This window comes from Bombus impatiens, unplaced genomic scaffold (assembly GCF_000188095.3).
Source record: "Bombus impatiens unplaced genomic scaffold, BIMP_2.2 scf_0151, whole genome shotgun sequence".
NCBI classification, from domain to species: domain Eukaryota; kingdom Metazoa; phylum Arthropoda; class Insecta; order Hymenoptera; family Apidae; genus Bombus; species Bombus impatiens.
This window is the reverse complement of record NT_176570.1, coordinates 701059-723893: the sequence shown is the minus strand read 5'-3', so window position 1 is coordinate 723893 and position 22835 is coordinate 701059. Positions and strand designations below refer to the sequence as shown.

At 29.0% G+C, this 22835-nt stretch overlaps 8 protein-coding genes across 18 annotated transcripts; 4 read left to right on the top strand and 4 right to left on the bottom strand.

Annotated features, from left to right (window-relative positions):
• Nucleotides 1-464: 464 nt before the first annotated feature.
• Nucleotides 465-8876, bottom strand: LOC100745250. Of its 4 annotated transcripts, none has more exons than XM_024365763.2 (5): nucleotides 8493-8876; nucleotides 6495-6607; nucleotides 3781-3818; nucleotides 2635-2883; nucleotides 465-1038 (listed from the first exon to the last, which is right to left on the bottom strand). In XM_024365763.2, the coding sequence occupies exons 1-5, from the start codon at nucleotides 8576-8578 to the stop codon at nucleotides 922-924; spliced, it is 603 nt and encodes a 200-aa protein (XP_024221531.1). In that variant the 5' UTR covers nucleotides 8579-8876; the 3' UTR covers nucleotides 465-921. The 4 variants fall into 4 exon arrangements, with proteins under 4 accessions (XP_024221531.1, XP_033175315.1, XP_003487444.2 ...); XM_033319424.1 differs by lacking the exon at nucleotides 8493-8876 and adding an exon at nucleotides 7684-7842; XM_003487396.4 differs by lacking the exon at nucleotides 8493-8876 and adding an exon at nucleotides 6890-7223.
• An 82-nt stretch (nucleotides 8877-8958) lies between these two features.
• LOC100745127 (histone RNA hairpin-binding protein) lies at nucleotides 8959-10583 on the top strand. The gene is made up of 3 exons (XM_003487395.4): nucleotides 8959-9387; nucleotides 9472-10042; nucleotides 10119-10583. The coding sequence occupies exons 2-3, from the start codon at nucleotides 9507-9509 to the stop codon at nucleotides 10258-10260; spliced, it is 678 nt and encodes a 225-aa protein (XP_003487443.1). The 5' UTR covers nucleotides 8959-9387; nucleotides 9472-9506; the 3' UTR covers nucleotides 10261-10583.
• Nucleotides 10584-10601: 18 nt separating this feature from the next.
• LOC100745006 lies at nucleotides 10602-12488 on the bottom strand. Of its 4 annotated transcripts, none has more exons than XM_033319423.1 (4): nucleotides 12412-12488; nucleotides 11732-11864; nucleotides 11198-11474; nucleotides 10602-11129 (listed from the first exon to the last, which is right to left on the bottom strand). In XM_033319423.1, the coding sequence occupies exons 2-4, from the start codon at nucleotides 11734-11736 to the stop codon at nucleotides 10698-10700; spliced, it is 714 nt and encodes a 237-aa protein (XP_033175314.1). In that variant the 5' UTR covers nucleotides 11737-11864; nucleotides 12412-12488; the 3' UTR covers nucleotides 10602-10697. The 4 variants fall into 4 exon arrangements, with proteins under 4 accessions (XP_033175314.1, XP_012237821.1, XP_012237820.1 ...); XM_012382398.3 differs by lacking the exon at nucleotides 12412-12488 and adding an exon at nucleotides 12151-12255 and having other exon boundaries at nucleotides 11732-11888; XM_012382397.3 differs by lacking the exon at nucleotides 12412-12488 and adding an exon at nucleotides 12130-12245 and having other exon boundaries at nucleotides 11732-11888.
• On the top strand, nucleotides 12356-14172 carry LOC100744886 (phosphoglycerate mutase 2). Its single transcript, XM_003487393.4, has 3 exons — nucleotides 12356-12644; nucleotides 13178-13675; nucleotides 13752-14172. Exons 1-3 carry the CDS (start codon nucleotides 12377-12379, stop codon nucleotides 13916-13918), a joined length of 933 nt encoding a protein of 310 aa, XP_003487441.1. The 5' UTR covers nucleotides 12356-12376; the 3' UTR covers nucleotides 13919-14172.
• Nucleotides 14173-14295: 123 nt separating this feature from the next.
• LOC100744683 (ras-related protein Rab-24) lies at nucleotides 14296-15874 on the top strand. Of its 2 annotated transcripts, none has more exons than XM_003487391.4 (4): nucleotides 14296-14703; nucleotides 15076-15164; nucleotides 15228-15502; nucleotides 15571-15874. In XM_003487391.4, exons 1-4 carry the CDS (start codon nucleotides 14590-14592, stop codon nucleotides 15681-15683), a joined length of 591 nt encoding a protein of 196 aa, XP_003487439.1. In that variant the 5' UTR covers nucleotides 14296-14589; the 3' UTR covers nucleotides 15684-15874. The 2 variants fall into 2 exon arrangements, with proteins under 2 accessions (XP_003487439.1, XP_033175317.1); XM_033319426.1 differs by having other exon boundaries at nucleotides 14590-14703; nucleotides 15228-15498; nucleotides 15571-15804.
• Nucleotides 15875-16341: 467 nt separating this feature from the next.
• On the bottom strand, nucleotides 16342-18493 carry LOC100744563 (S-adenosylmethionine mitochondrial carrier protein). Its single transcript, XM_003487390.4, has 6 exons — nucleotides 18096-18493; nucleotides 17473-17629; nucleotides 17287-17396; nucleotides 16818-17058; nucleotides 16595-16733; nucleotides 16342-16516 (listed from the first exon to the last, which is right to left on the bottom strand). The coding sequence occupies exons 1-6, from the start codon at nucleotides 18159-18161 to the stop codon at nucleotides 16405-16407; spliced, it is 825 nt and encodes a 274-aa protein (XP_003487438.1). The 5' UTR covers nucleotides 18162-18493; the 3' UTR covers nucleotides 16342-16404.
• LOC100744442 (protein RFT1 homolog) lies at nucleotides 18418-21654 on the top strand. Of its 4 annotated transcripts, none has more exons than XM_012382434.3 (9): nucleotides 18418-18553; nucleotides 18784-18940; nucleotides 19182-19384; nucleotides 19460-19646; nucleotides 19712-19996; nucleotides 20051-20182; nucleotides 20269-20400; nucleotides 20472-20972; nucleotides 21051-21654. In XM_012382434.3, exons 2-9 carry the CDS (start codon nucleotides 18881-18883, stop codon nucleotides 21207-21209), a joined length of 1659 nt encoding a protein of 552 aa, XP_012237857.1. In that variant the 5' UTR covers nucleotides 18418-18553; nucleotides 18784-18880; the 3' UTR covers nucleotides 21210-21654. The 4 variants fall into 4 exon arrangements, with proteins under 4 accessions (XP_012237857.1, XP_012237856.1, XP_033175311.1 ...); XM_012382433.3 differs by having other exon boundaries at nucleotides 18553-18689; XM_033319420.1 differs by lacking the exon at nucleotides 18418-18553 and having other exon boundaries at nucleotides 18581-18940.
• On the bottom strand, nucleotides 21290-22516 carry LOC100744125. Its single transcript, XM_003487386.4, has 4 exons — nucleotides 22294-22516; nucleotides 21903-21964; nucleotides 21712-21826; nucleotides 21290-21547 (listed from the first exon to the last, which is right to left on the bottom strand). Exons 1-4 carry the CDS (start codon nucleotides 22326-22328, stop codon nucleotides 21484-21486), a joined length of 276 nt encoding a protein of 91 aa, XP_003487434.1. The 5' UTR covers nucleotides 22329-22516; the 3' UTR covers nucleotides 21290-21483.
• Between the last annotated feature and the right edge of the window lie 319 nt (nucleotides 22517-22835).

Sequence of the window (22835 nt, the reverse complement as noted above, 5' to 3'; positions counted from 1 at the left end):
GAATAAATGCAAATAAGTTGTATGAGATATATTTAATTTTCATTTCTAATTATGTCTCAAAACATATTTATTAATAACTAATTTACCCATAGTTCTTGATATGAAATATAATCACAGGGCATTGTAATGCTCTTCTGTATTATTTATTACCCAATGTATGGATCGATGATATTAATTCATGTATAAATCAGAAATTCATTGCACCAGAACAGTTTAATTTTTTTGTTCTCACTTAGAACGATGAATTTTATGAAGTACATGAAATACTGCTTTTGACAAACATAAAAAAGTTATATTATCTTTAAATTAAATATATTAACAAATTAGTTTATTTGAACAACGTTAAATCGTTAAAAATATAGTTATATATATAATATTAATTGTATATATTAATTATATACCTTACATCTCATACTACAAATTATATTATTATATCTAAAAAAGAGGGTCACAAACTAAAAATGTAATATATGAAATTGTTTTTTATTTTACATGTAATAATTTACAAAGTCGAAAATAGTACTCGTTGGTATATATTATTTTCTCGCTTTACAAGCTCTGGCGCATATATTACAAATATATTACAAAAATATGTTAAATAAGCTTTGTACACTTTACAGTGAATAGGAACGTTAAACATTTCAATTAATAATGAGCATGTGTTCTTTTTAACCATCAATCACAAAGTAACTTGAATTATTTACAATTGATATTATGAAAGATTGTATGAATCTTATCACTACGATAAAATCAATTAAGAAAAAGACACACTTCAAGGAAATTAAAAAATTAAATTACAAGTAAATTAAAAAGATGGCTAAAGCAATTAGAATATAAAAAAATATTAAATTGATATTAGAATATTCGTCAATAATTGCCCTAGAAGAATGCCATTATGCCATATATGATAAATTTTTCTTATTAATCACTATCTTCAATTTGATTCCTTTTCTTATAGATATCTTTATCAAAAGCTAGGAATTTTGTTAAACGTGAACCATTATATGGTGTTTCACTTCCTGGTGGATGTAGTCGCATCTAAAACAGACATGCATTTATAAAAATAATATATGTATATAAAAAAAAAGATTCCAGATTTTTAAATTAATAATTATCTTTTATAATTTGGTCAAACATCATGAATGAAATACTACCTACCACAATATACATGTTTGATGAAGTCTTCAGGTTCGTTTCATGATTGATGAAGTTCAAGAATGAATTAATATTTTGGTAAATAATTTCAGTTAATTAACAAGTTATATTTTCACAAGTACAGATAAACGTAATTTTGTCACATAGAAGATATAAAAGACATTCCAAATTTTTGTCACAATTACAATTTACATTTTATCATAGAATATCCATCTGACAATTTAGACGTGCACAAATGAATCAAACGAAACAAGATGATGCAAAGTTAGTGTGCAATCGGTTATCAAAGTATCAGCCGTCGAAGCTACATTTGAAGAATTAATGATCAATTTGCCCAACTCCTTTGTTAGTTTTATTAATGTTATTACGTAAAAGATATTACAAATTCCGGTCACCAAGCACGGAAACAACAAAATAGCACCGGTAAGATTGGATCTTACAATAAAAAATAGAAAAAGATGAAGCATTAAATACTTTATATCACTTACAATGAAAATTAAAAAAGAAAATTATATAAGAAAGTGAATTCACTATAAATATATATTCTAATATTGTCACGTGGTATGATAACATTTTAAATGTTAACATGAATAATTTAACTAGTTAGTCTACGTTTCCTTCTTAAACTGATCGTATCTATAAACTATTTAATTGGACGTTTGAATTTGGGGAAGAAAAATGTTTTGTAATTATAGGACTGGAGGTTGCAAGCTTGAGCATTAGTGGAGGGACCCATTTGCAAAATTGCACGCATTGCTTGATCGTGCAGCACCAATTTCTCATCTATTTGTCGACGTAGTCATCCACGGTGTTCTCATCTCCCTCTGCTTTGTTTCTGAATCGCTTCTGCAAGAAAACAAAACCGACACCAGTCGCGTTACACGTGATGGACATGATGTTACGTTGATGATGATCGGATGATGCGTGCATCACTAGTAAAACTTAGCTTAGCTTACTTCTTCCGTGTGATTCTCTGAAGTTCAATTGGAAGCATTTTATTTTATTAATTAAATGTAAAATCATTAATAGAGATTCTTTAACATACAAGATAGACGTTAGAGATTATAGATTAAGCTAAAGAAGTAAACTTGAATTTTAAAACAGGCCTAAGTCAGGCCACATTTGAAATTTTTTTGGAAAACTCCGTTGGAATATAAATTGAAAAGTCTATCTGGAAACTTTCGCACATTAATGTAAGTAACTGTTTCCATTCTCGCGTTTTCGACTTCCAGTTAAACCTCGTTACAGAAAGGTTTAATCGCGTTAACGTAGAACGCGTAAAATGCAGCTGAAGCGCATAAGCTCCTCTTTAACAATTCAATCAAAACATTGCTGTTTCTGTCTTATTCATCTGATTCGTCCCAGCTGGTTGCACTTGAGTACACCTTGTTCTCTGTTCATACGCGTTCCAAGATTTTCCCGAGGTTTGACCGCTTTCGGTGAGAAATTTCGAGGCCCATGACCTCGACGATGACTCACCATAATTCTGTACTTCTCTTTGCACGCGTATTCGGTCTCGTCCACGTCGTTGTAACAGTCGCTCTTGTAATCGGGTGGGATCGGTTTCCCCTCGAATTGGCAAAGCCTTGACAACGGTTTCGCGTTCACGATCATCTTCTGGAAACCAGTCGGTTTCTGTTGCGGGCAGTAGAACACATCTGGAGTATTTTTGTCGAAAACAATGCTCTTCCGCATCATGTCACCAGCCTCCACTGTTAGTAGGATTACCTATTAAGAACAATTTCTTTATTATTCTAATTGTTCTCTAGTTAGAGAATCTTCGATCTCTTTTTTTAATTTTTAAGTAATTATTTTAATTATTGGAATCATTCACGTGAGCTTTCTTTGCAATCATCTAAGAATAATTGATATATTAAATAGCGATCGAGGAATTTATATTTTTAAATACTTTCGTAAATGGTAATATTACCTATAAACAAAAGTATTTAACAATGATATGTTGTTAAAATTAAAAAAAGCATAATATCTTTTAGAAACTTACTTATGTAACAAAATCTGCTATAATATATATTAGAAGTTCTAGTCATTTAAGTAAGTTACTGAAAAAAATTATGCTTTTCCAAATTATAAAAAGACATTTCAAAATTCTAAGACACATAAACAGAATTACATAAACCTCTGTATCTCATTTTTTAGGCATTTTTTTACCAAGTATTTTTACTTTACAAGCTAAAGAAAACATTCCTGTTTTAAAAGATCGTTACAGTTTATGTCAATCTTCATCTCATTTGATATGATTCATACGTCATTAACTGCACTTTCCATTTGTGAAAGGATCGATATTCTTCGACTCCGAGTTCGCGAGTTTTACGCAAGAAAGCAAAGTGCGCAATTTGCGTGCGATTTCTTACAAAGTTCAAGTAGAGTTATATAGAATCAGTAACAAAAGAAGAAAGAAAATGATACAAAAATAATTCGGGATTCTGTGTAAGCCGTTGAACTTAAGTATGAAAAAAGTAAAGTGTAATCTTTCCTCTCACGATGGACGATTTCTCCGATTCATCGGTTCGCCAGCAACGAATTATGTACAATGCATTCGTGATTAGTTCCGGAAGTGTGAAAAGCAGGAAGCATAAGAAACCGTGATATATCTGATATACTTACGGCAAGCATAGCCACCACACTACAAGCGTATGCGATTCCTGAAAAAAGAAAAGGATGATTTTTGTGAAATGAGAAACGTATGAAAAATAACAAAAATGATAAAAAAGTTAAAAATAAGGAAATAAAAATATATACGGATCTTAAGAAGATGAAGAAATATATTGTTCTAGAAAAAAGAAAGAAAGTATGACAATACTTTCTTTCTTTAAGGAAATAGAATAGTTTGCAATGCCTGAAAGAATTATTATTTTAATAAAATAAATCGATAAGGTGCAATTAATATGCGTTACTTATTAAGGATTATGTGAAATAATAATAAAAATAATATGCGAAACTAACAAGTATATGTAATTTAGAAAAGGGGAGATGAGAGAAAGGAGAACTACTATATATGTAACTCCAAACGAAATGAAGAAATGAAAAAGAGATCGGTTTCATACTTAAAAGGCGGGGCACTATTGGGACAAAGCAAAAAGTTTCATTCTGGGCATGGAAACTTACGCAAGTTGGCTTGTGGACATGGTTCATTATTAAATGAACGTAAACGATAAAAACTGGGCCGCGAAGAAAAGGAGTCAATGCCATGCATGTTCATTATACGCTCGACACGATTTTTCTTCTTTCAATTGAATTTACTTACGGTATCGTCGTTCGACTTTATTAAATTATTAACTGAATTATTGTAACCTATGGTTGCAAAAAAATTTCGAAAAGGAATATCTTCTACACTTATATTTTTGAGATTACAACAACAAAGACTAAAAAGAGAGTTGTTTAACAGCAAATAGTACTTCAATACCAATAGCTTTTCTTTGGATTTTCATACAATGGAAAATAGAGAAGAGAATAAATAAATTATCGATAAAAGAGGAAAGGTAGAATAAAAAGGAAGAAAGAACAACCAATTCGACCAATATGAAAAAAATTCCTTCCAATTCTTTAAAACTCCACTATTCTAAAACCGACATAGGAAATATTTTTTATTTCTCAAAAATTTGAAGAAGATGATAAAGAAGAAAAACAGAGATACTTGTTTCTCAAAGAAACATCTTCAAGAATACATTTACATTTACATTTGCATAATGATATGAATCAAGAGAAATTGTAATCGTTCTCTTAAACCGATCTTTGCTTTGGATTTATCTTTAATTGTACGTGAGTAATGGGAGGATACAGTCAGACAGACATTATTTTTATCCGTTGGATAATCTACTATCGATCTAGGCAGCATTCAAGCGCATTTCTGCAAGGACGACGAGGTCGGTATGGTTCCGTGTGGTGCATTCGATCGGCTTGCTCCTGTTTCAAGATACTGATCTCGTTGAACCGATACCCTCCTGACATTTTGTTGACACCATGCGACACTCGTGAATAGAAATAAGAATGATCAATCAAATTTCATCCATCCCCTTTTAATTCATCTTATAAATGATGGCATATTTATAAAAATATTAAAATGCCGTTTATGTAAATCTATAAAGCTAATCTTGGATGAATCGATGTTTCTAGTTATGATGCCTGCAAGTAAAATAAAATTGCGTATATAAAAATGAAAAGTATAAAGATTACTTAACACAGAATATTAATTTAATGGAATTCTATTAACTTAATATATTGATATAATAAAACGTGTTGATTTCCAAACATAAAAATAAATTAAGCAGGTTGTTTATATATAAAAATCTAAGAATTAGAATTAAAGAAGGCATATGTGACTTATCTCCCAAACAGCTGATTCCTATTTCCTAATCGTGATGGTATTCTTTTCTAGGTCAATGTTTAACGAGGTGTAAAAGCATAAGAATTGCGAAAGTGATCGCTGACTCATCGTTTGTCAGAAATTAAAGACAACTATTATTGGTTGTAATTTCTAACGAAAAACGATCCAGACAGTACAGTCTGGAATCTTCAAAATATGCAACGAGATGCATTTTGATGTAACATTTCCTCCTTGACATTTGTCTATGACATTTAAGATCTAGTTCATTCACCGTAGTAAGCATAAAGTTGCTAATTTATCCTTCCATAGCGTAGGATTGTATCTTTACTTTTAACTGATCTTCCGCTACCTTAAATATCGCTTAAATTCTTAGAAAAAATAATATATTTATTAATAATTCAGAAGATAATTACCATAACTGTAATAATCTCAATATGGTGATATTTTTAGTGAACGTAAGACTTAAACGACGTATCAAAGCCTTTTAAGTAGCGAATACCATACCGATACCGATCAGTCACGTGAGTAATTCTTTAATTATTTTGAACGCAACGATACAATCGTAGATATCTATAATTTCAGATTTAGTCAGTATTTAAATTCATTGAACTTGTAGCTATCCTTTGCACGATTAAGACAGAACCATACAATAGATTCAAAAATTAATATTCAAGTCCAGCGTTAGCAGATAAATTTTATAATAAATGTAATTATTATAAAATTTATTATTGATGATACGTCAACATGGAAAATACGCAACATTATTGTTATGTCAGCAAAGACGCATAAGCACAGAGTCTAATGTACTCGTGTGTCTCATCCTGCATACCTAAACGAAGACGCAAGGCATTACTGCGTGGGTTTCACCTTTGATTTATTGCTTTCGCTGCCGAAACAAGCTTCAATACGTTGCAGCGTTTCAGAATCGAGCGCGGCAAGCAGCTTTAAGTTTGTCCGTTTCGAATAAGTTGGCGCAAACAGGATTGAAACTTACCCATGCTGGTGAACGTGTTCTGCACGAGAAAGAGCACCTGTTGATCTACGCGAGACGGCGTCTCTTCGTTGACTGAGATTGCACCGGATTCGCGCTCACCGCAGGCACTCGTACTGAAAGTGAGTGCCGTTACGTTATACAGGATGTATCAAAACCATAGGACTAACAGTATCCACGCAACTATGGAATCTAAACCTCTCACAGAAAGAGCATAAAGAATAAGATATTTTGAATAAAATATGTCTAAAGAAAAACCTTATCTTGGAAAAAATAATCTTCCTTTTACAAGAGAGGTTTAAAATGCTATGACTAGTGCCAAGTACTCATTGTTAAGAACATCCTTGCATAGATATATTTTATAATATATAAAATGTATAGAAATGTACAATCGTTACTGTGGTACTGTTGTTTGATAGACAGTTTCGGAGAATTTGATGAGGAATGGAGTGGGTGTTAGGTGGGCAGGAGGCCTCGTCATTTCCATATTCAGGTTCGATAATGTCATCAGTTTCTGGTGGGCTTCATTCTGAGGGTCGAACGTCTTCTAATTAGGAATTCGCAAGAAGTTCGTTGTCGCGCAGAATTTTATTTCACGATCCTTTTAGCATAATATTTGTATACAAAATATATCGCGTATTTTTCTTTCACACATAGCTTGAAAGTACGAGATACCTTGTACAAAAAGTAAAATTATTATTTCAAATATAATCCAATTAAACTTTATTAGATGGGTACTTAAAATACTGTAAACGAGTTGAAGAAGTTATATATTAGCAGCCTAAAATATGAATAGAACATACTAGATAAATATTCAAATACGTACATATGTATATATAGTAACATCTGTTATCTTATTTCTTGTTATACCAATTCATCAAAATCAATATCTGAGAAATCCAGAAACAAAAGTAATTCTTTATACAAGTTAGTTTCAATATCAGCTATGTTCTATCTTTTAATAAACACTTTGGTATTAATATTATCATTGATCTGCATATTATCTTGTTGTTTCTTCTCACTTCTAAATAAAATATATAATCATATTTTTATGATCACAAACAATGTTACTTTCAATATATGTATAAAGAATTCTTATATATATCTTATATATATTATTTGTAAAATAAAATATATGTATTATGATGAACATCTATAATATTTATATTAGTAAAAACAAATTAATATATACCAGATACTGAAATAAAAGCTCCTTTATATTTGTATCCTTTTTGAATATCATACTTTGCATAAGGAACTGTCTATCTACCTAAGTATTCCTTTTTAGTCTGGAGCTTTAAATTACCTCTGGCCTTTTACCATGCTCAAAATCTTTTGGTGTCTATTTAAAAAAAATAAGAATATTAAACTGTAACTATTACATATAACATAATACATATAAATGATTTCTTGTTTCACAGTATCTCCTTACTTTAATATAAGAAGCAATTGATATTTTTTACCAAGTAACTCTCAGGTGTAATAATATATATACTTGGCTTTTTTGATGTTTGTATTTGAAAATTTCAAATTTAATATAGCCTTATCAAATATTATATGTTTGCTATTAGTCTAGTAAATAAATTTCATAGTGATCCACAATAATATATTACAAAAATAACTATAGTCTAATAGATGAAACCTTTTCATGGACATCTTTAAGAAAAATTTCACTAATTTTAAGACTAGTTGAAATAGTTCTCTTATCTAAATAATAAAATTATAGAATTAAATTATATATAATAATTTGTATAATGATGTTAAAATAAATATTTACATTGTGATTAACTTAGTGTTTTCTGCAGAAATGGTATCTACAATTGCATCTGCTTAAAATTGTGTAATAATATCCGCTTCTGATTAAAATCAAACATCAAAATGATTCGTCTTGTAGAAGCATCAATACTAAAATGAAAATTATATTGTAATCAATATTATAACATGAGTTAAAATAAAGTTTTACTATTTCTACAAGTATAATCATAATATACATAAACATACCCATTCTCTTTCATAAATTCCATTGCAACCTCAAGTACTTTAATCCAACTAAAACAATGGTTTTTACTTTTTAAAGTCATACACATCTTTACAAAATCATTTGGAACCTAAAGATCTGTAAATTCTATACATGTTTTGTAATCTTATTGCATTTGCCTTTTAACCTTAAAAAATGTATAAAAGAATAAAAATTACTATTATTTTTTACATATACTAATGAAGTCTTAGGTAAAAGAACAAGAAAGAAATAAAATTAACTTGTATATTAAAACCAAGTAAGAAACAACAATGACAATATATATAAGCATACTTATTCTGTTTTGATTAAAATTTGATTTATATCCTTTTGCGCGCCCATCAAAGATATTTAGAAACCGATGCGGGGATGCGAACTTGTCAAACAAAAAGCGCTAGATTATCGCCGACATCTTGTAATATTCAATTTTACGAAAACGATAGTGAGTTTAAAATAAAGAAAATGCGATAGAATCTTAGAGCGATATGCATGGAACGATTATTAAGAAATGAAATTTTGGACGGTCGTTGCTCTCGTACTCGTAACATATATGTTCTACAAAGATCAACAACGAAAAAAGTTTCAAATCTTTTAACCTAAGTTGAACTTGAAAAATTGCTTGAGGTGCGCAAATGTTAGATTATCAGAAAAGGCGCGCATTGCAGAATTCGTAACAATTGTAAGAATGAACTTATTTTATAAATTTGTTTAAAATTAAGTGCAATTTCATCGCGTGTTCGAAACTTCGATGTTTAGTGATCACAAAATAATAATTATATTTCACGAATTCTTCTATTTATTACGGAAACGCACAATTAACAATTTCCTTCTATGTTCTAATACAAAAGTTGTTTTATTCATTTAGGTTATTCTTGTTAGGTGAGATACTATTTATTTATTGGATTTTCTCGTCGGTTTAAGGTTAAACTGTTTATTTGGCTTGACGTTAGTTTTATCTCGTAGATTGTGTTACAAAGCTTTTCTACGATCGAAATAAAATGGAATTAGACATGCATACTTCGTGGACTCAATTAACAGAAGAAGATGATGCTCTTCTTAATGAAGCCATTTGCATGAGTTCACATGAATTGACCAAAATAGTAGACTCTAATAAGGATGCAAAGAGGGAGAATTTTTTAGAAACTAATTCTTGTGCAGCTAAGACACATATTAATAGTGAACAAAAAAAGGAAGAAGATATTAGTTCAAATGTAGAAATTGATAACATGTCTAAATTCAGAGAAAATCAAAGAAACAATGCAGTCAGTATAAGTTATGAAGATAATGTAAGGAACAAGCAGCATGATGATGGTTTTCGCAAACGAGCTAGGGAAAATCAAATAAATGATGAGGATGCAAAAGTTTCTCGAACTAGACACAATAGTGATTCAAGTTCTACTACTAATTCTTCAGATAGTAATAAGAGACGGGTAGAATATGAAACAGATCCTAAAGTATTAGCTCGTAGACAAAAAGAAATAGATTATGGAAAAAATACTATTGGATATGATAGATACATACAGGCTGTGCCTAAGTAAGAATATTGTTTATTACGATATGGTCAGAAATATTTATGTTGAAAAATATTACATTGGTTACACATATTTTAGAGAAAAACGTACAAGAGAGCATCCAAGAACACCACCAAAATATATTAAATATAGTAGAAGAGGATGGGATAGCATGGTAAGGTTGTGGAGGAAACAACTTCATCAATGGGATCCTCCACAAGATAGCAATAATTCTGATTAAAATAACCTTATGTTACCAACATTTTACTTTATTATGCAAATATATCTTTCTGCGCATCATAGTTCCGTGATTTTTATATCTGTATAAAATTTTATAGAAAGAACAGAATTAGATGAAGTGTAATATAATTCTTGGTATGTTCTTACATATGAATATTTACATGTATTTAAAAGGTTCAATTGCAATACAAAAATGAGAAATAAAAGGTACATGTAACTGATAGTCAAAATATACAAGACTTGACATCACTATATGTGAAGGTTCAAAAATGTGTAAATAGATATTCAGGAAACACTTAGGAATAAAACCCTTTTTAAGAAAAACTATTATCTTCAAAAATTTTTTATATGTGTATATTTTACATATATATTCCATACAGAATTAAATATATATTGTCATTATTTACAAATATGCTTTTAAATTATATAAATGAAAGGTCACTTGACACTACATCGAGTTTCTAATTGTCTTAAAATAGTATCAAGTTTTTCATTTGTTTTTTGTTCCATTTCATCAATTTTTTTCATTAATCTTCCTTCCATATCTTCAAATTTCTTATCAATATATGTCACAATATCTATATTATTTGACACAGTGCTATCAATCGCAGATTGTGCCACTTCTTCTTCATTGTTTTTCTGAACACCTTTATTTTTTGATAAATTCAAAATATTCATGTAACATGACTGAACATCATTCGTGATATTGTTCTCTTCATTGTTAAAACTAAGTTTAGTTAAGAAATTTCTTATTATTTCAGGATTAAATATTTCTGTGGAAAAACTCTTAGGTTCATTAATTGACTCTGTTACATAGAGCTTTATACCATATATCCACATAACTGAATTTTTACTTTTTGTTTTTGTAAACTAAAATAGAAATTTTGAATTAAATATACATTTTTGTAAATTAAATCCATTGTATGTATTCTCTATACCTTAATGCTAGCTTCTGTAGCATGTGGAAAAATTGCTGTCTCTGCAAAGTAGACTGAATTGTCTTCAAATTCATCTACAAATTCAGCAAACTTTGTTGTTTCATATTCCCCAAATTGTTTGAAAAATTCTAATACATAAGCTTCAGAAACTACAGCAATCTGGGAAATTCTCTGCCCATTAGTTAATCTTACATCTAGCATACATGGTTCATTGTTGGATTCAATTGGTTGTAAAGATATACATGTACTTAAAGAAACTATGTCTTCGAAGTTAGTTCTATAAAAAAATTCATACTTATTTATAAAAATGTGAATATAAATTAAAATAACAAAGAAATATGGCAAGATCTGATAGTAAGTTAGGATATTTATAATACTTTATATTTTCCAGGTTTTATATTACTTTAAATACACAAATCTAGTGTATTTATAAGTAACACATAAGTATACAGTGTATATAGAGGAATAAGTGTATATATATAATTATTATATGAAAAAAATTAATATATTTTAATATGTAAATATCTGGATTACTTCATAAATTTTAGAGACGAAGCTTCTAATGTGAAAGCATCACGAAGCTGTTTATTATTGCTGATTTTCCAGTTGCACGAGATTTGTAAATAATTCGTATCTAATGACAAGGAAGAATCATCAACTTGCTGATCTGAAAGTTCCATTATATGCAATTCTTTAAACAGAATGAAAATTCTTTAAATAGATTAACATGTATTATCAGCCCAACGATAAGAACTTGTGTTCGTTATTTTCGTAATGTCATTTTAAATTAGATTTCAAATTCGTATTAGTACACTTCATTTTCATGAAGGTTATATTTATGTTTCACTTCATTCGAGCAGAGACTCTCCTTTAGAAAATCTTGCAATTAATTATTAACGTATAAAAACTTTCAACCAGAAATAATTATTTACTTCATATATTTATTAACTAACACTCAAACTGATCGAGTTTTCATACGTGTTGCAGCTAATATAACGTACAATGAGAACTACTTGCAATGGCGCGAAATGTGTTATTACGTGAATAAATGAATGAGGAACAAAGTCAAAATACCAACGGTTGTAAATATATACGCTAGTTTAGTTATATTCTTGAATAGAAAAAATTTTTTAGCCGATATAACGAAAGTAAGTGAAAGCATAAACAATAAATGTTAGAATGTATCCATGTAAAATTTTGAATAAAGTGCTTACACGATTAGATGTGACAGGTGGTGGGGACGGGGGCTTTCGATTAAAGCAGTTGTGCAAAGATATTGAACAGAGTAAATCGCCGTTTACGAATCGTCTTTCGTCTTTGCGTGCAGTTAGCTCCTACAATAAAAAAATGTCGAAATATACAATTGTTATGGTACGTCATGGAGAGAGCGAATGGAATAAATTGAATCTATTTTGCGGATGGTATGACGCCGATTTATCCGACAAGGGTAAGTCATTTTTAAAAGGAAATTCTGAGAATAAACTCCAAGGGCAAAAGGTCAAATATTTCGAATGTGATGTTAACCATGTTTTATTGGTTAAGTTTCTTTATTTTAAAGACGTATATCTATAGAGAAAAAGATAAATTAATGAATAAGTGTCATGATTAGGTAGCGGATATTTATGCAATTATACAAAATCTGGAGATGCAAAAATGCATAGAATACGTATACAGAAGCATAGGATATACCTACAATAGAAAACTCGTTATAATTTTTAATAATTTTTAATAAGTAAAACTCCAATTTTATTCAACTTTTATCGCTTTAATTATGTCCTTAACAATATAAATTTGCATAAAAATTTGCACTTAAGTCATGATAGTGACATTATCACTAAATTACAGCTATCCATGATTTCAATTATCCTATAAATATGTCACATGGTCAAAAAAATAAAATAATCTATAGTTTATGTAATGATATGAAATTCATTATTTTCAAAATTATGCTATTGTTTGACATATATATGTTTATTATAGGTAAAACTGAAGCACTTTCAGCTGGAAAAGCAATCAAACAGGCAGGCCTTAAGTTTGATATCGCTCATACATCATTGTTGACAAGAGCTCAAGAAACTTTAAAATCAATTCTTAAAGAAAGTGGTCAAGAAAACATTCCTGTTCAAAAGACATGGCGTTTAAATGAACGTCATTATGGAGGACTGACTGGTATGAATAAAGCAGAAACTGCTGCTAAGTATGGTGAAGAACAAGTTCAAATTTGGAGAAGATCTTTTGATGTACCTCCTCCACCAATGGAATCAGACCACAAGTATTATGAAACAATAGTAAAAGACCCAAGATATGCAGATGGACCAAAACCAGAAGAATTCCCTAAATTTGAATCTTTAAAATTGACAATTGAGAGGACATTGCCATATTGGAATGATACTATTATTCCACAATTGAAGGAAGGGAAAAGGATTATCATTGCTGCTCATGGAAATAGTTTACGTGGCATAGTTAAACACTTAGATCGTCAGTTATTATTTTCTCAAAGCACAACCAATTCTGTTTATTTATTATATTAATAATCATGTGTTTCTTTTTTTAGAAATGAGCAATGATCAAATCATGGGATTAAATTTACCAACTGGTATTCCATTTGTCTATGAATTAGATGAAAACTTCAAGCCTGTTGTATCTATGAAATTCTTAGGTGACGAAGAAACTGTAAAAGCTGCAATGGCTGCAGTTGCTGCACAAGGGAAAGCTAAGTAAAATTAAAGAAATTCATTACAAAATTTGTATTATTATAAACAAACAGAAGATGTTAATTTTTAGTTTTGGCATTGTTGAAGAATTATTTTATTATTGGAAGATACATTTAAATAAAAATGTTTACAACAGAAGAAAAATAGAAAAATAACATAAGTTTTCACTAATATTACAAGTTTCTATGTGTTGTAATTTATTCAAACAAATATTTATTGAAAATAATTATAAAATTACAAATATAAAATTATTAAAAGATATTAAATGTAATTATTTGTCCTTGAGATCTTACCTAATATTAACATAAATATATATAAAATACAAATTGAATTTAAAGTAGGTATGATCAGATGTGATATACAATGAGATAGTAAAAATATAAAAGCGCCATCTGTGACAAGTAATAAGTAATAAATGCTTGATAGAGTATTTATTTAGTTACGTATTTATATGCAAGTTTACCAGTTTTTCTTGGAATAGACATTGTACTGAATTCTTGATGACGTCTTTCGTATCAAAGGGCATTGTGGTCACCTTCAGATTTATCTTCTACAAATATTAAACAGTAGTTACTCTTTAACATAAAAAATAAACAATTACTCTAACCTAAATGGTACAAAAAGGACTAGTACTTATTTCGTAGCATTATTACACTGAGGAAGTTTCATTATTTAGGGATGAATCGCGTCGATTTGAAAGTGGTTTTATTGGGTAACTCAGCTGTAGGAAAAACGAGTCTCGTCGAACGTTTCGTAAATGAAAGGTTTAATGAAGGTCTATCTTACCAAAACGTAAGTACAATCACATACAACATGTATATTATACATTACTTTATATAATGTAATAAATTAAATAAATGTTCGAAATTGTTTTCTTTATCTTTTCTTTAATCATTTAACGTAATATGTACAACAAATAAGGAAAATTTAGTCTGTATATCCAATTTCTCTAGAGATATCAGATTATAAAGAACTATTATTCTTGTTTGTCAATTGTACAATTCATATTGGAATGACTTAGGGACTATACTGATTTAGTCTGTCTTGTTCCTCTTAGTCCGCGAAGTGGAAGGAATATTGTAAAATAAAGTTATTAAGATTTGCACTGAGAATCATCTAAGAGATGCGTCACAAAACAAATTAACCCAGTTCCAATTTCCTTAGACTATAGGCGCTGCGTTTGCAGCTAAGCAAATGCAAGTCAATGGGAAAAGGCTTATCATGGGAATATGGGATACAGCAGGCAGTGAGAAGTAAGTAATCTTCAAAAATGAAAAATTCAAAAATGTTGATTGTCATAAATTATATATTTTTAGATATGATGCTATGAGTAGGATATATTACCGTGGTGCGAAGGCTGCTGTTATCTGTTATGATATCACAAAATCAAATACATTTCAAAGAGCAAAATTCTGGATAAGGGAGCTTAGGGAAGTTGAAGAAGGATGTAAAATATACATTTGTGCAACAAAAAATGATATTTTAGAGCATGGTGCAGTTCCATCTCCTAATATAGATGTTGTAAAAACATATACTGCTGGAATTCGAGCTAAATTGTTTATAACATCTAGTAAAACTGGAGAAAATGTTGGTAAGGATATATATTATACACTCTCATTATTGTTATAATGTGTGATATTTATTAAGTTAATTTTGTAGCTGAATTGTTTAATGAAATTGCACAAGATTTTATGTCTGATCCAAATAATGTACAAAAAATTGAAGAGGTAATTGATATAAGTAACGAACCCAAAGTAACATATTGTTGTTAATGAATATAACAAAGTCAGTATTAAAAATTACCATAATTTTCTTATTTATCATATTTTATATTATTTTGTACAAGTGAATATCACGAATATAAATTAATGTGCAGATTATTATAAGTCAACACATTATTATATGTAAATGTAAGGAAAATTTTCACGTTTGTTGATTATTTTTAAATATACTTTATATTTTACATTTCTTTGTGTTCTTTATTTCTTTCCTGATACGTGCATACTCACATTCATTTAGATATATTGTGGAATAAAAGTGTGCTTTCTCATTTTTAATTATTACAATTTAAATGCAAAATTTGCGGTAAAGACTACAGTATCTTTCTATTAATAATTAAAATATAAATGCAATTGTATTTTCATTTTGTACTTTTCTATGTCATGAGTAAAATTCAATGTAACGTAAATACTCATTCTCTTCGAAATCTGAAAAGTAATAAGAGTAGGTAAAGGTAGTAGAAATAGAAAAAGTAATAAAATATGTTATAACAAATGCAATGTGATCATAAAAAAAGTTTAAAAAAATTTTCTTATTCATTAATATATTATATTGCTGATGAAAGATTAACATGCAATATTTATGATAAAATTACTACCAAATACATACGAAATTAACTTCTATCTCAATTTTCTTTCTATTTTGACTCTATGGTAGTATTATTTGACAAAATATTAACCATGATTTATATTTATAAATGTATCTTTCACAACATTATGGTGGCAAAACCGCAGTACAAATTTCTTTAACTTTTTCGTAAACACCAAAAAATACGAATCCGCTAATAGTAAAACCACACACTCTTGGTACAAAGCCTGCAAAAAGTCTGAAAATATTTATCGATTATTGTGTTTGTAGGATAACAAGTAGAATTGAATATTTAAGAGACAAGCTTGTTCTGTACCCTTTAAAACCATGATCGTGGTAAATTTTGCTTAACATCGCGGATATTTTTATTTCATCTTTCCCTACCGTCACATTCGACAACATTATTCTAGTTTTTGCAACGTCTAAAGGTGTCGTTAGGGCCGCAGATATGGCAACTATAAAAATCAATGTTCGTAATAATAAAATATACAATGTTAATGCATGCCCGTGATTTAATTAACTTTTTTTTATTTTTCTACCTGACGTCGATCCGCAGATAGCACCCTCCATAGGCGTGCACTCACGTTTCACGTGCTTTTTCCAATAAAGTTTAAAATATTCCCAGAGTGGCATCTGAATTAAACCGAACGGTAAATCTCTAATCACAGTACTTCCGTAACCACGATATAAAGCTCTCAAAGGTAATTTGTGGGCATCGCTTAAAAATGCTTGTCTCCTTTGTTTCACTACTTCTACTGGGACTCGAATAAGACATGCAACCTATTAGTAACATCTCAGCATTACTAAACTGCTTGTAATTGTATGTTTAGAGGTAAAAAGGATCGTTTATGCTTTGTATATTGATTATATTAGGGGTGTGCAGGTATTCGAAATCGTGAGCCTGACCTGATCCGAACCTGAGATACCCGAGTACCCATACACCCTTAAATTGTATATATTATTATTATTGTTATTATTTACATATAACATTAATAAGATATAAATTACCATTTCTCCGACTGACGCGGCAGTCATATGTATAAACACGTGATATTGTTCAGGTATTTGAGGTTGAAACATTATTTTTAAAGTTTCATAAGTTATAAAAAATAACGAAGCTGCAAAGAATATTTTTATCAATATTATTTTTATTTTTAAAATGTATTAAAGGATAAATTGTTATCTTAAGTTTACCTGATGGTGCGGATCCTATCATTACGGGGCCTAAACCCTTATACAATTGTCTAAAACCACCAGATTTTAAGAAACCATGTTGACTTTGTAATCGCGTTTTAAGCGTATCCAAAGGAAATGATATAAAATCGCACATAGTTCCTGCGAGAGCACCTGACTATCGTCGATTAAATATTATTTTTCTTACAATTGCATGTGTAGATGTTGACTTAAAAATCTAACTACTCTTAGATTATATATAGTAGATATACAATATATATTAAAAATACGTATATCATAAAAATATAATTTTAAGTTGCAAAAATATCCATGAATTGTTAACCGTAAATTCATAAATAAATGTTATAAAATAATATTATATACGCTAATTTTCAAGAAAATATAATTTCTGTTTTAAAAAATTGGCGCTATTTAATATATTTGTTATTTTTAAATAAATAAACTATAAAAACTTTTTTAAAAAGATTGGAAGGATATTAACATTAATACAAATTTATATAAAATGATTATCAAGTAAGTTTTATAATTTTTTATAATAATGTAAAGAATTGCCATGTGTATTAATGATAATAGAGGCATGCATGTTATTTCATCATATACTCATTACACAATAATTTACTTACGATTAACGAAGTAATGAAAACGTTTTTCGCACCTGTGGTGGCTCCTGGATTACTTTCTTGTAACATTTTCGATTAGTATAATTTTTGATTTTCGTTACTGTATTAACATTATCGAACATTGATAGAAAAATTTAAAATAATTAAATATTTAATATTATTATGTTTCGTTTCGTTTAATTAATAACTAAAGAGTCATCGTGTATGTGATAGTTTAATCATCGTAGAATATTTGTTAAATGAACGAAAGCGATCAGAGATACCTATTTTAGAAATTTAACATTTTGTATCCGTGAAGTAGTGGTATGAAATGAAAAGACCACATGGACATTATTGCGTAATGACATCACTTCACAAGTTAATCATTGTCTACTTACGCTACAATCTCTGATTCTACTGTGATAGTCTGCTAGGTGAAACCTAACCTTATCTCATGTATGTCAAAATTCTGTGTCACCAAGGTTAGGAAAAAGCTTTTGTTTTGAAAACAGTTTTCCACTAGGAAGAATAGATGAAGATGCATGACACAAAATTACTAGACACAATGCATATATATAGAAAATTAACGCAATTACGTCATGAAATCCGTTTCATGCAGTATGAAGAAATTCTTGGCTTTTGTATTTGCTATGTTCCGATTAGTTAGGAGCGCGAATGAAATTACTGAAAAATGATCGACTTGATGTTTTAGATACCGTTAAAGTGTTTACATAACCTTGAATTTCATTGATCACCCCTTTGGGCGGGAATCTCGAAACATTTATATTTTCATTTGATCGTCCATAAAAATGTCACAAAATATTTTGAAAAGCAGCGTGGAAACAGCTTCGTTCAATATTGTATTTCAGGTATATACAATAACACAACACTTTTAAAATTTAAGTATTTCATGGCAAAAAACATCATTCTCTATCTATGAGAAAAATTATATCATTTATATAAATACAAATTCTGCTGCTATTATTCGCGATTACAATACCTTTATTTGCTTATATTTAAAAAAGTTATATTGTTTTTATTAATATCTGATAGCTTGTCAATAAACTAAGATATATATGAAAAAAATAATTATAATCAACTTCTTTTTAGATATTATGCAGAGGAGTCACTTTTATTTTAAATGCCTTCGTTGTTCGGTATGTGGGTCAAGCTGTTCTAGGAGTCATAAATGTGAGACTACTATTATTGGAATCAATGATTTTGTTTCTGTCTCGAGAACCATTTATGAAAGCATGTTTAACCAACACAGCAGAACATAATTGGGCTCAAGTTGTAAATTTATTATGGATGACGTTCGTTTCTAAAAGTGATTAATTATAATATAAATTAAATCTACATAAATACTTAGATGGTAAATATTTTTTCAGGGTTCCTATATGTTTCTTAATGTCCTTACTGTTTGGATATATTTGGCTTTCTGTTTTAACAACATCTGAGGCATTACCATCATATTATACATTTGCAGTTTGGGCAGTTGCTTTGTCTTGTATTATTGAATTATCATCTTTAATCGTTCAACTGGTCGCTAGTGCATTTTTATTTGTTAGGTTGAAAGTAAGATCTTGAATTAAAGATAGTATGGGAAATTGTACTTATAATTAGTTATTGAATTTTTTTAGATTATACTTGATTCTATCATGATTGCTATTCGTACTATAACATTTGTTCCATTGATACTCCAAAATCCAGAGAATGCATTGTTAGCATTTGGTGTAGCTCAACTAGTTGCAGCAATATTTTATACTGCTAGTCACTATTTATACTTTCATTATTATATTAAAAAGCTTAACAAGTATAAGTTAAAGAGGCGTATGTCATTAAAAGACAGTACTGACGAGTATGTTGTGAGAGAATTTCCTTTCAAAACAGTGAAGGACTTTTTGCCTGGGCAATTGACAAACAAAGTATGTATTAAGATGGATCTTTTGTGTATTATGTATACAGACTGTCATTTTTAGGAATCATATCTAGATAAAAAGTTGACTATTCTTACATGGAGTTTCTTTAGACAAGGAATTCTAAAGCAAATTTTAACAGAAGGAGAAAGGCTAATTATGACAGTAATGCCAGTATTAACATTTACTGAACAGGTATTTAATCAGTTATAATAAGTATTTATATATAAGTTCATTAAATTAATTCTTTTCTATTTCATTTTATTTTCATATGTTTAAAGGGAACATACGAAATTATAAATAATTTAGGTTCTTTAGCAGCAAGGTTTATTTTCCGTCCAATAGAAGAAAGTGGATATTTCTATTTTACTCAAATGGTAAAACGAGACAAACCAGTTAATGACCAAAATCCTGTAGGTATTATATGAAACATTTTTCATGTATTCATATACTACAAATTATTAAAAATAAGTTTCCTTTAAAGGTAAAAATACAAGAAAGCGTAAATGTGCTAACACATTTATGTTCAGCTGTTATGTCGATTGGGTTAGTTGTTTTAGTGTTTGGACAGTCATATTCAAGCACACTTTTATGGTTATATGGTGGTACTAAATTAATTTCACATCTGCCAGTACTCTTAATGCGAGCACATTGTCTAGCTATCCTCCTTTTGGGAATAAATGGAGTAACAGAATGTTACAGCAATGCAACGGCCGATAGTGCGACTATAAATAAGAGCAATTTGATTATGATTTACGAATCGATCGCATTTCTGTGTGCATCCTATTTATTTGCTATTTGGTTTGGACCAGTTGGTTTCATTTTTGGAAACTGTGTAAACATGAGTTTAAGAATTGTGCATTCTACTATGTTTATCAATAAAAGATACAAAGATACAATGTACCGTCCATTACGTGGATTAGTGCCAAAGCCTATGTTTTCTGCTTCTCTTCTAATAGCAGCATTGATCACTAATGTCTCTCATGTAATGGAGTAATACTTTTCATTATTCCATATATTAATAGAAAATGTAGTATTACAACTCGAAATTTTTATGTTTCAGGCTTACTTTTTTCCAGATGAAAAATTATTGCACTTAATTATTGGAGTGATAATGTTTATGATAGTACTTGTCTCTTGGATATATGAACACCATGATTTAATTAGACTTGGTACAAACAAATGGTATGAAAGAAGTAACAGACATAAGAAAAGTGACTGACCTTAGATATGTTTTAATGGTGATTTATTGATATTTACCTATAAACTATCTACAAAGGTGCTATAACGAACTCTTATAAGTCTTGTAAAATTTAATAATCATGTATTTTCTATACTGTTACAATCAGAATCAAGTACAAGTTCTACTATCTCATGAGGATGTGTTAAAAAGCCACCTATATATTTAAAGTTTATATATAATTAACAAAATAACAAACATAATAGAGCTTAGTTTACATACAAACAATATTAATCATTTATATAACAAAACTATTTTACATAGAAATATCCTTATAAATGGCACCTACTACTGCACCTTGGCGTTGTATAAGGCATTTCCTACAAAATAATTTATAATGTTTTTAATATTAATTTAGTGCAAGTTCAAAGATTAGTTAAAGACATGTTGAGTTTCAAAGTTGTTTAATAAATTTGTTGATTAATAATTTTGTATCTTAATTTTAACAGTACAAAACGAAACAAAATCAATAAAAAGACATTACTTGCTATCATTTTGAAGAGAAATAACTGGAGCTGGTGATTTAGGTTCTAGCTTTGCAACTTGATCTGCAATAGCTGCAATTATTCCTGCACTATCAGTAGATGCATTTCCTTTGGCTGAAAATAGTTGTTTCATTCTTATTCTTCCAGATAATGTTTAGTGTATAATGTAAATAAAATTAGCTAGAAATACCTCCTAAACATAATCCGGCATGATCAGCCAAGATGCAGCCAATAATACCTTCAGTATTATTACTATCAAAAAATATTAAATTTAATCAATAATTTGCTAATTTTTACATTTTAAATGTATTTTATAATAAATTTTTTAAATGTATTGTTATATCAATAGACATCAAAATTAATAGAATTCTTCATATTGTATCACAATTTAAGTTATTAAGTGTAAGGGTTATAGTTGCACAGTAATAAGAATATAAAATAATGGTATATGAATATTAAATGTTAATGAGAATATTACATTTTGCAAAATATTTGTATCAGTAGCACTAAAACAAACATCAATTTAGATAATCGCTTTGTCATATATGAGATATATGAGAAAATTCTTGTATAAAACTTACACGTCATCTAATGTTTTTTCTAAATTCTTTTCCATTTCAAGGAATTAAATTACAAAACACGCTCGTTAAAAAATAATTTGCATTAATTAGGTATTCGTTAAAAAGAATTCGTCGTTTTGACGTTTATCATAATTGCACAGTTTTGTATACATTCGCAAGTCGGAGTACTCAGTTACTGCAACAAGTTTAATCGAACGATTCGATATATCGCAATCGTCACATATTCTGTATCGATTACCATTTCTAGATGGTGTTACAAAAAACAGTATTCTTGTAAAATACATTTATTACATTCATTTTGAAAAAAAATTGTACTACATAAAAATTTACAAAATATACTTTTACAAGTAAACAACAACGTGTAAGAATTTTATTATTATAATAAGTTGTTTCGTTACAACTGCATAAAAATTGTTATTCATCAAATGTAAATCACATGTTTCATAAGCAAGTAGATAATTTCTCATATTATTATAAAATATTATTTTTATATGATTTTTAATTTCTATAAAGGAAAATATATGAATTATATTGAATAATAT

Bases quoted from the DNA above. Each gene is read 5' to 3' on its own strand.
- LOC100744886 (XM_003487393.4), top strand. From the start codon at position 12,377: ATGTATCCATGTAAAATTTTGAATAAAGTGCTTACACGATTAGATGTG. The intron at 12,645-13,177 runs GTAAGTCATTTT...TGTTTATTATAG, and splicing joins CGCCGATTTATCCGACAAGG to GTAAAACTGAAGCACTTTCA. The intron at 13,676-13,751 runs GTCAGTTATTAT...TTCTTTTTTTAG, and splicing joins CATAGTTAAACACTTAGATC to AAATGAGCAATGATCAAATC.
- LOC100745127 (XM_003487395.4), top strand. From the start codon at position 9,507: ATGGAATTAGACATGCATACTTCGTGGACTCAATTAACAGAAGAAGAT. The intron at 10,043-10,118 runs GTAAGAATATTG...CACATATTTTAG, and splicing joins TACATACAGGCTGTGCCTAA to AGAAAAACGTACAAGAGAGC.
- LOC100744442 (XM_012382434.3), top strand. From the start codon at position 18,881: ATGTCACAAAATATTTTGAAAAGCAGCGTGGAAACAGCTTCGTTCAAT. The intron at 19,647-19,711 runs GTAAGATCTTGA...GAATTTTTTTAG, and splicing joins TTTTATTTGTTAGGTTGAAA to ATTATACTTGATTCTATCAT. The intron at 20,401-20,471 runs GTAGGTATTATA...TTTCCTTTAAAG, and splicing joins CAGTTAATGACCAAAATCCT to GTAAAAATACAAGAAAGCGT.
- LOC100744125 (XM_003487386.4), bottom strand. From the start codon at position 22,328: ATGGAAAAGAATTTAGAAAAAACATTAGATGACGT. The intron at 21,827-21,902 runs GTATTTCTAGCT...AACTATTTTCAG, and splicing joins TGCCGGATTATGTTTAGGAG to CCAAAGGAAATGCATCTACT. The intron at 21,548-21,711 runs GTAATGTCTTTT...ATTATTTTGTAG, and splicing joins TCTCTTCAAAATGATAGCAA to GAAATGCCTTATACAACGCC.
- LOC100744683 (XM_003487391.4), top strand. From the start codon at position 14,590: ATGAATCGCGTCGATTTGAAAGTGGTTTTATTGGGTAACTCAGCTGTA. The intron at 14,704-15,075 runs GTAAGTACAATC...CAATTTCCTTAG, and splicing joins AAGGTCTATCTTACCAAAAC to ACTATAGGCGCTGCGTTTGC. The intron at 15,165-15,227 runs GTAAGTAATCTT...ATATATTTTTAG, and splicing joins GATACAGCAGGCAGTGAGAA to ATATGATGCTATGAGTAGGA.
- LOC100745250 (XM_003487396.4), bottom strand. From the start codon at position 6,999: ATGACATTATCGAACCTGAATATGGAAATGACGAGGCCTCCTGCCCAC. The intron at 3,819-6,494 runs GTAAGTTTCAAT...TTCTTTTTTCAG, and splicing joins GAACACGTTCACCAGCATGG to GAATCGCATACGCTTGTAGT. The intron at 1,039-2,634 runs GTGAGTCATCGT...TGTCTGTTTTAG, and splicing joins AAGAGAAGTACAGAATTATG to ATGCGACTACATCCACCAGG.
- LOC100745006 (XM_012382398.3), bottom strand. From the start codon at position 11,877: ATGGAACTTTCAGATCAGCAAGTTGATGATTCTTCCTTGTCATTAGAT. The intron at 11,475-11,731 runs GTAATCCAGATA...ATTTTTTTATAG, and splicing joins TCGTCTCTAAAATTTATGAA to AACTAACTTCGAAGACATAG. The intron at 11,130-11,197 runs GTATAGAGAATA...TTTCTATTTTAG, and splicing joins CTACAGAAGCTAGCATTAAG to TTTACAAAAACAAAAAGTAA.
- LOC100744563 (XM_003487390.4), bottom strand. From the start codon at position 18,161: ATGTTACAAGAAAGTAATCCAGGAGCCACCACAGGTGCGAAAAACGTT. The intron at 17,630-18,095 runs GTAAGTAAATTA...AATCGACGATAG, and splicing joins TTTTCATTACTTCGTTAATC to TCAGGTGCTCTCGCAGGAAC. The intron at 17,059-17,286 runs GTAATTTATATC...TGTTACTAATAG, and splicing joins CCGCGTCAGTCGGAGAAATG to GTTGCATGTCTTATTCGAGT.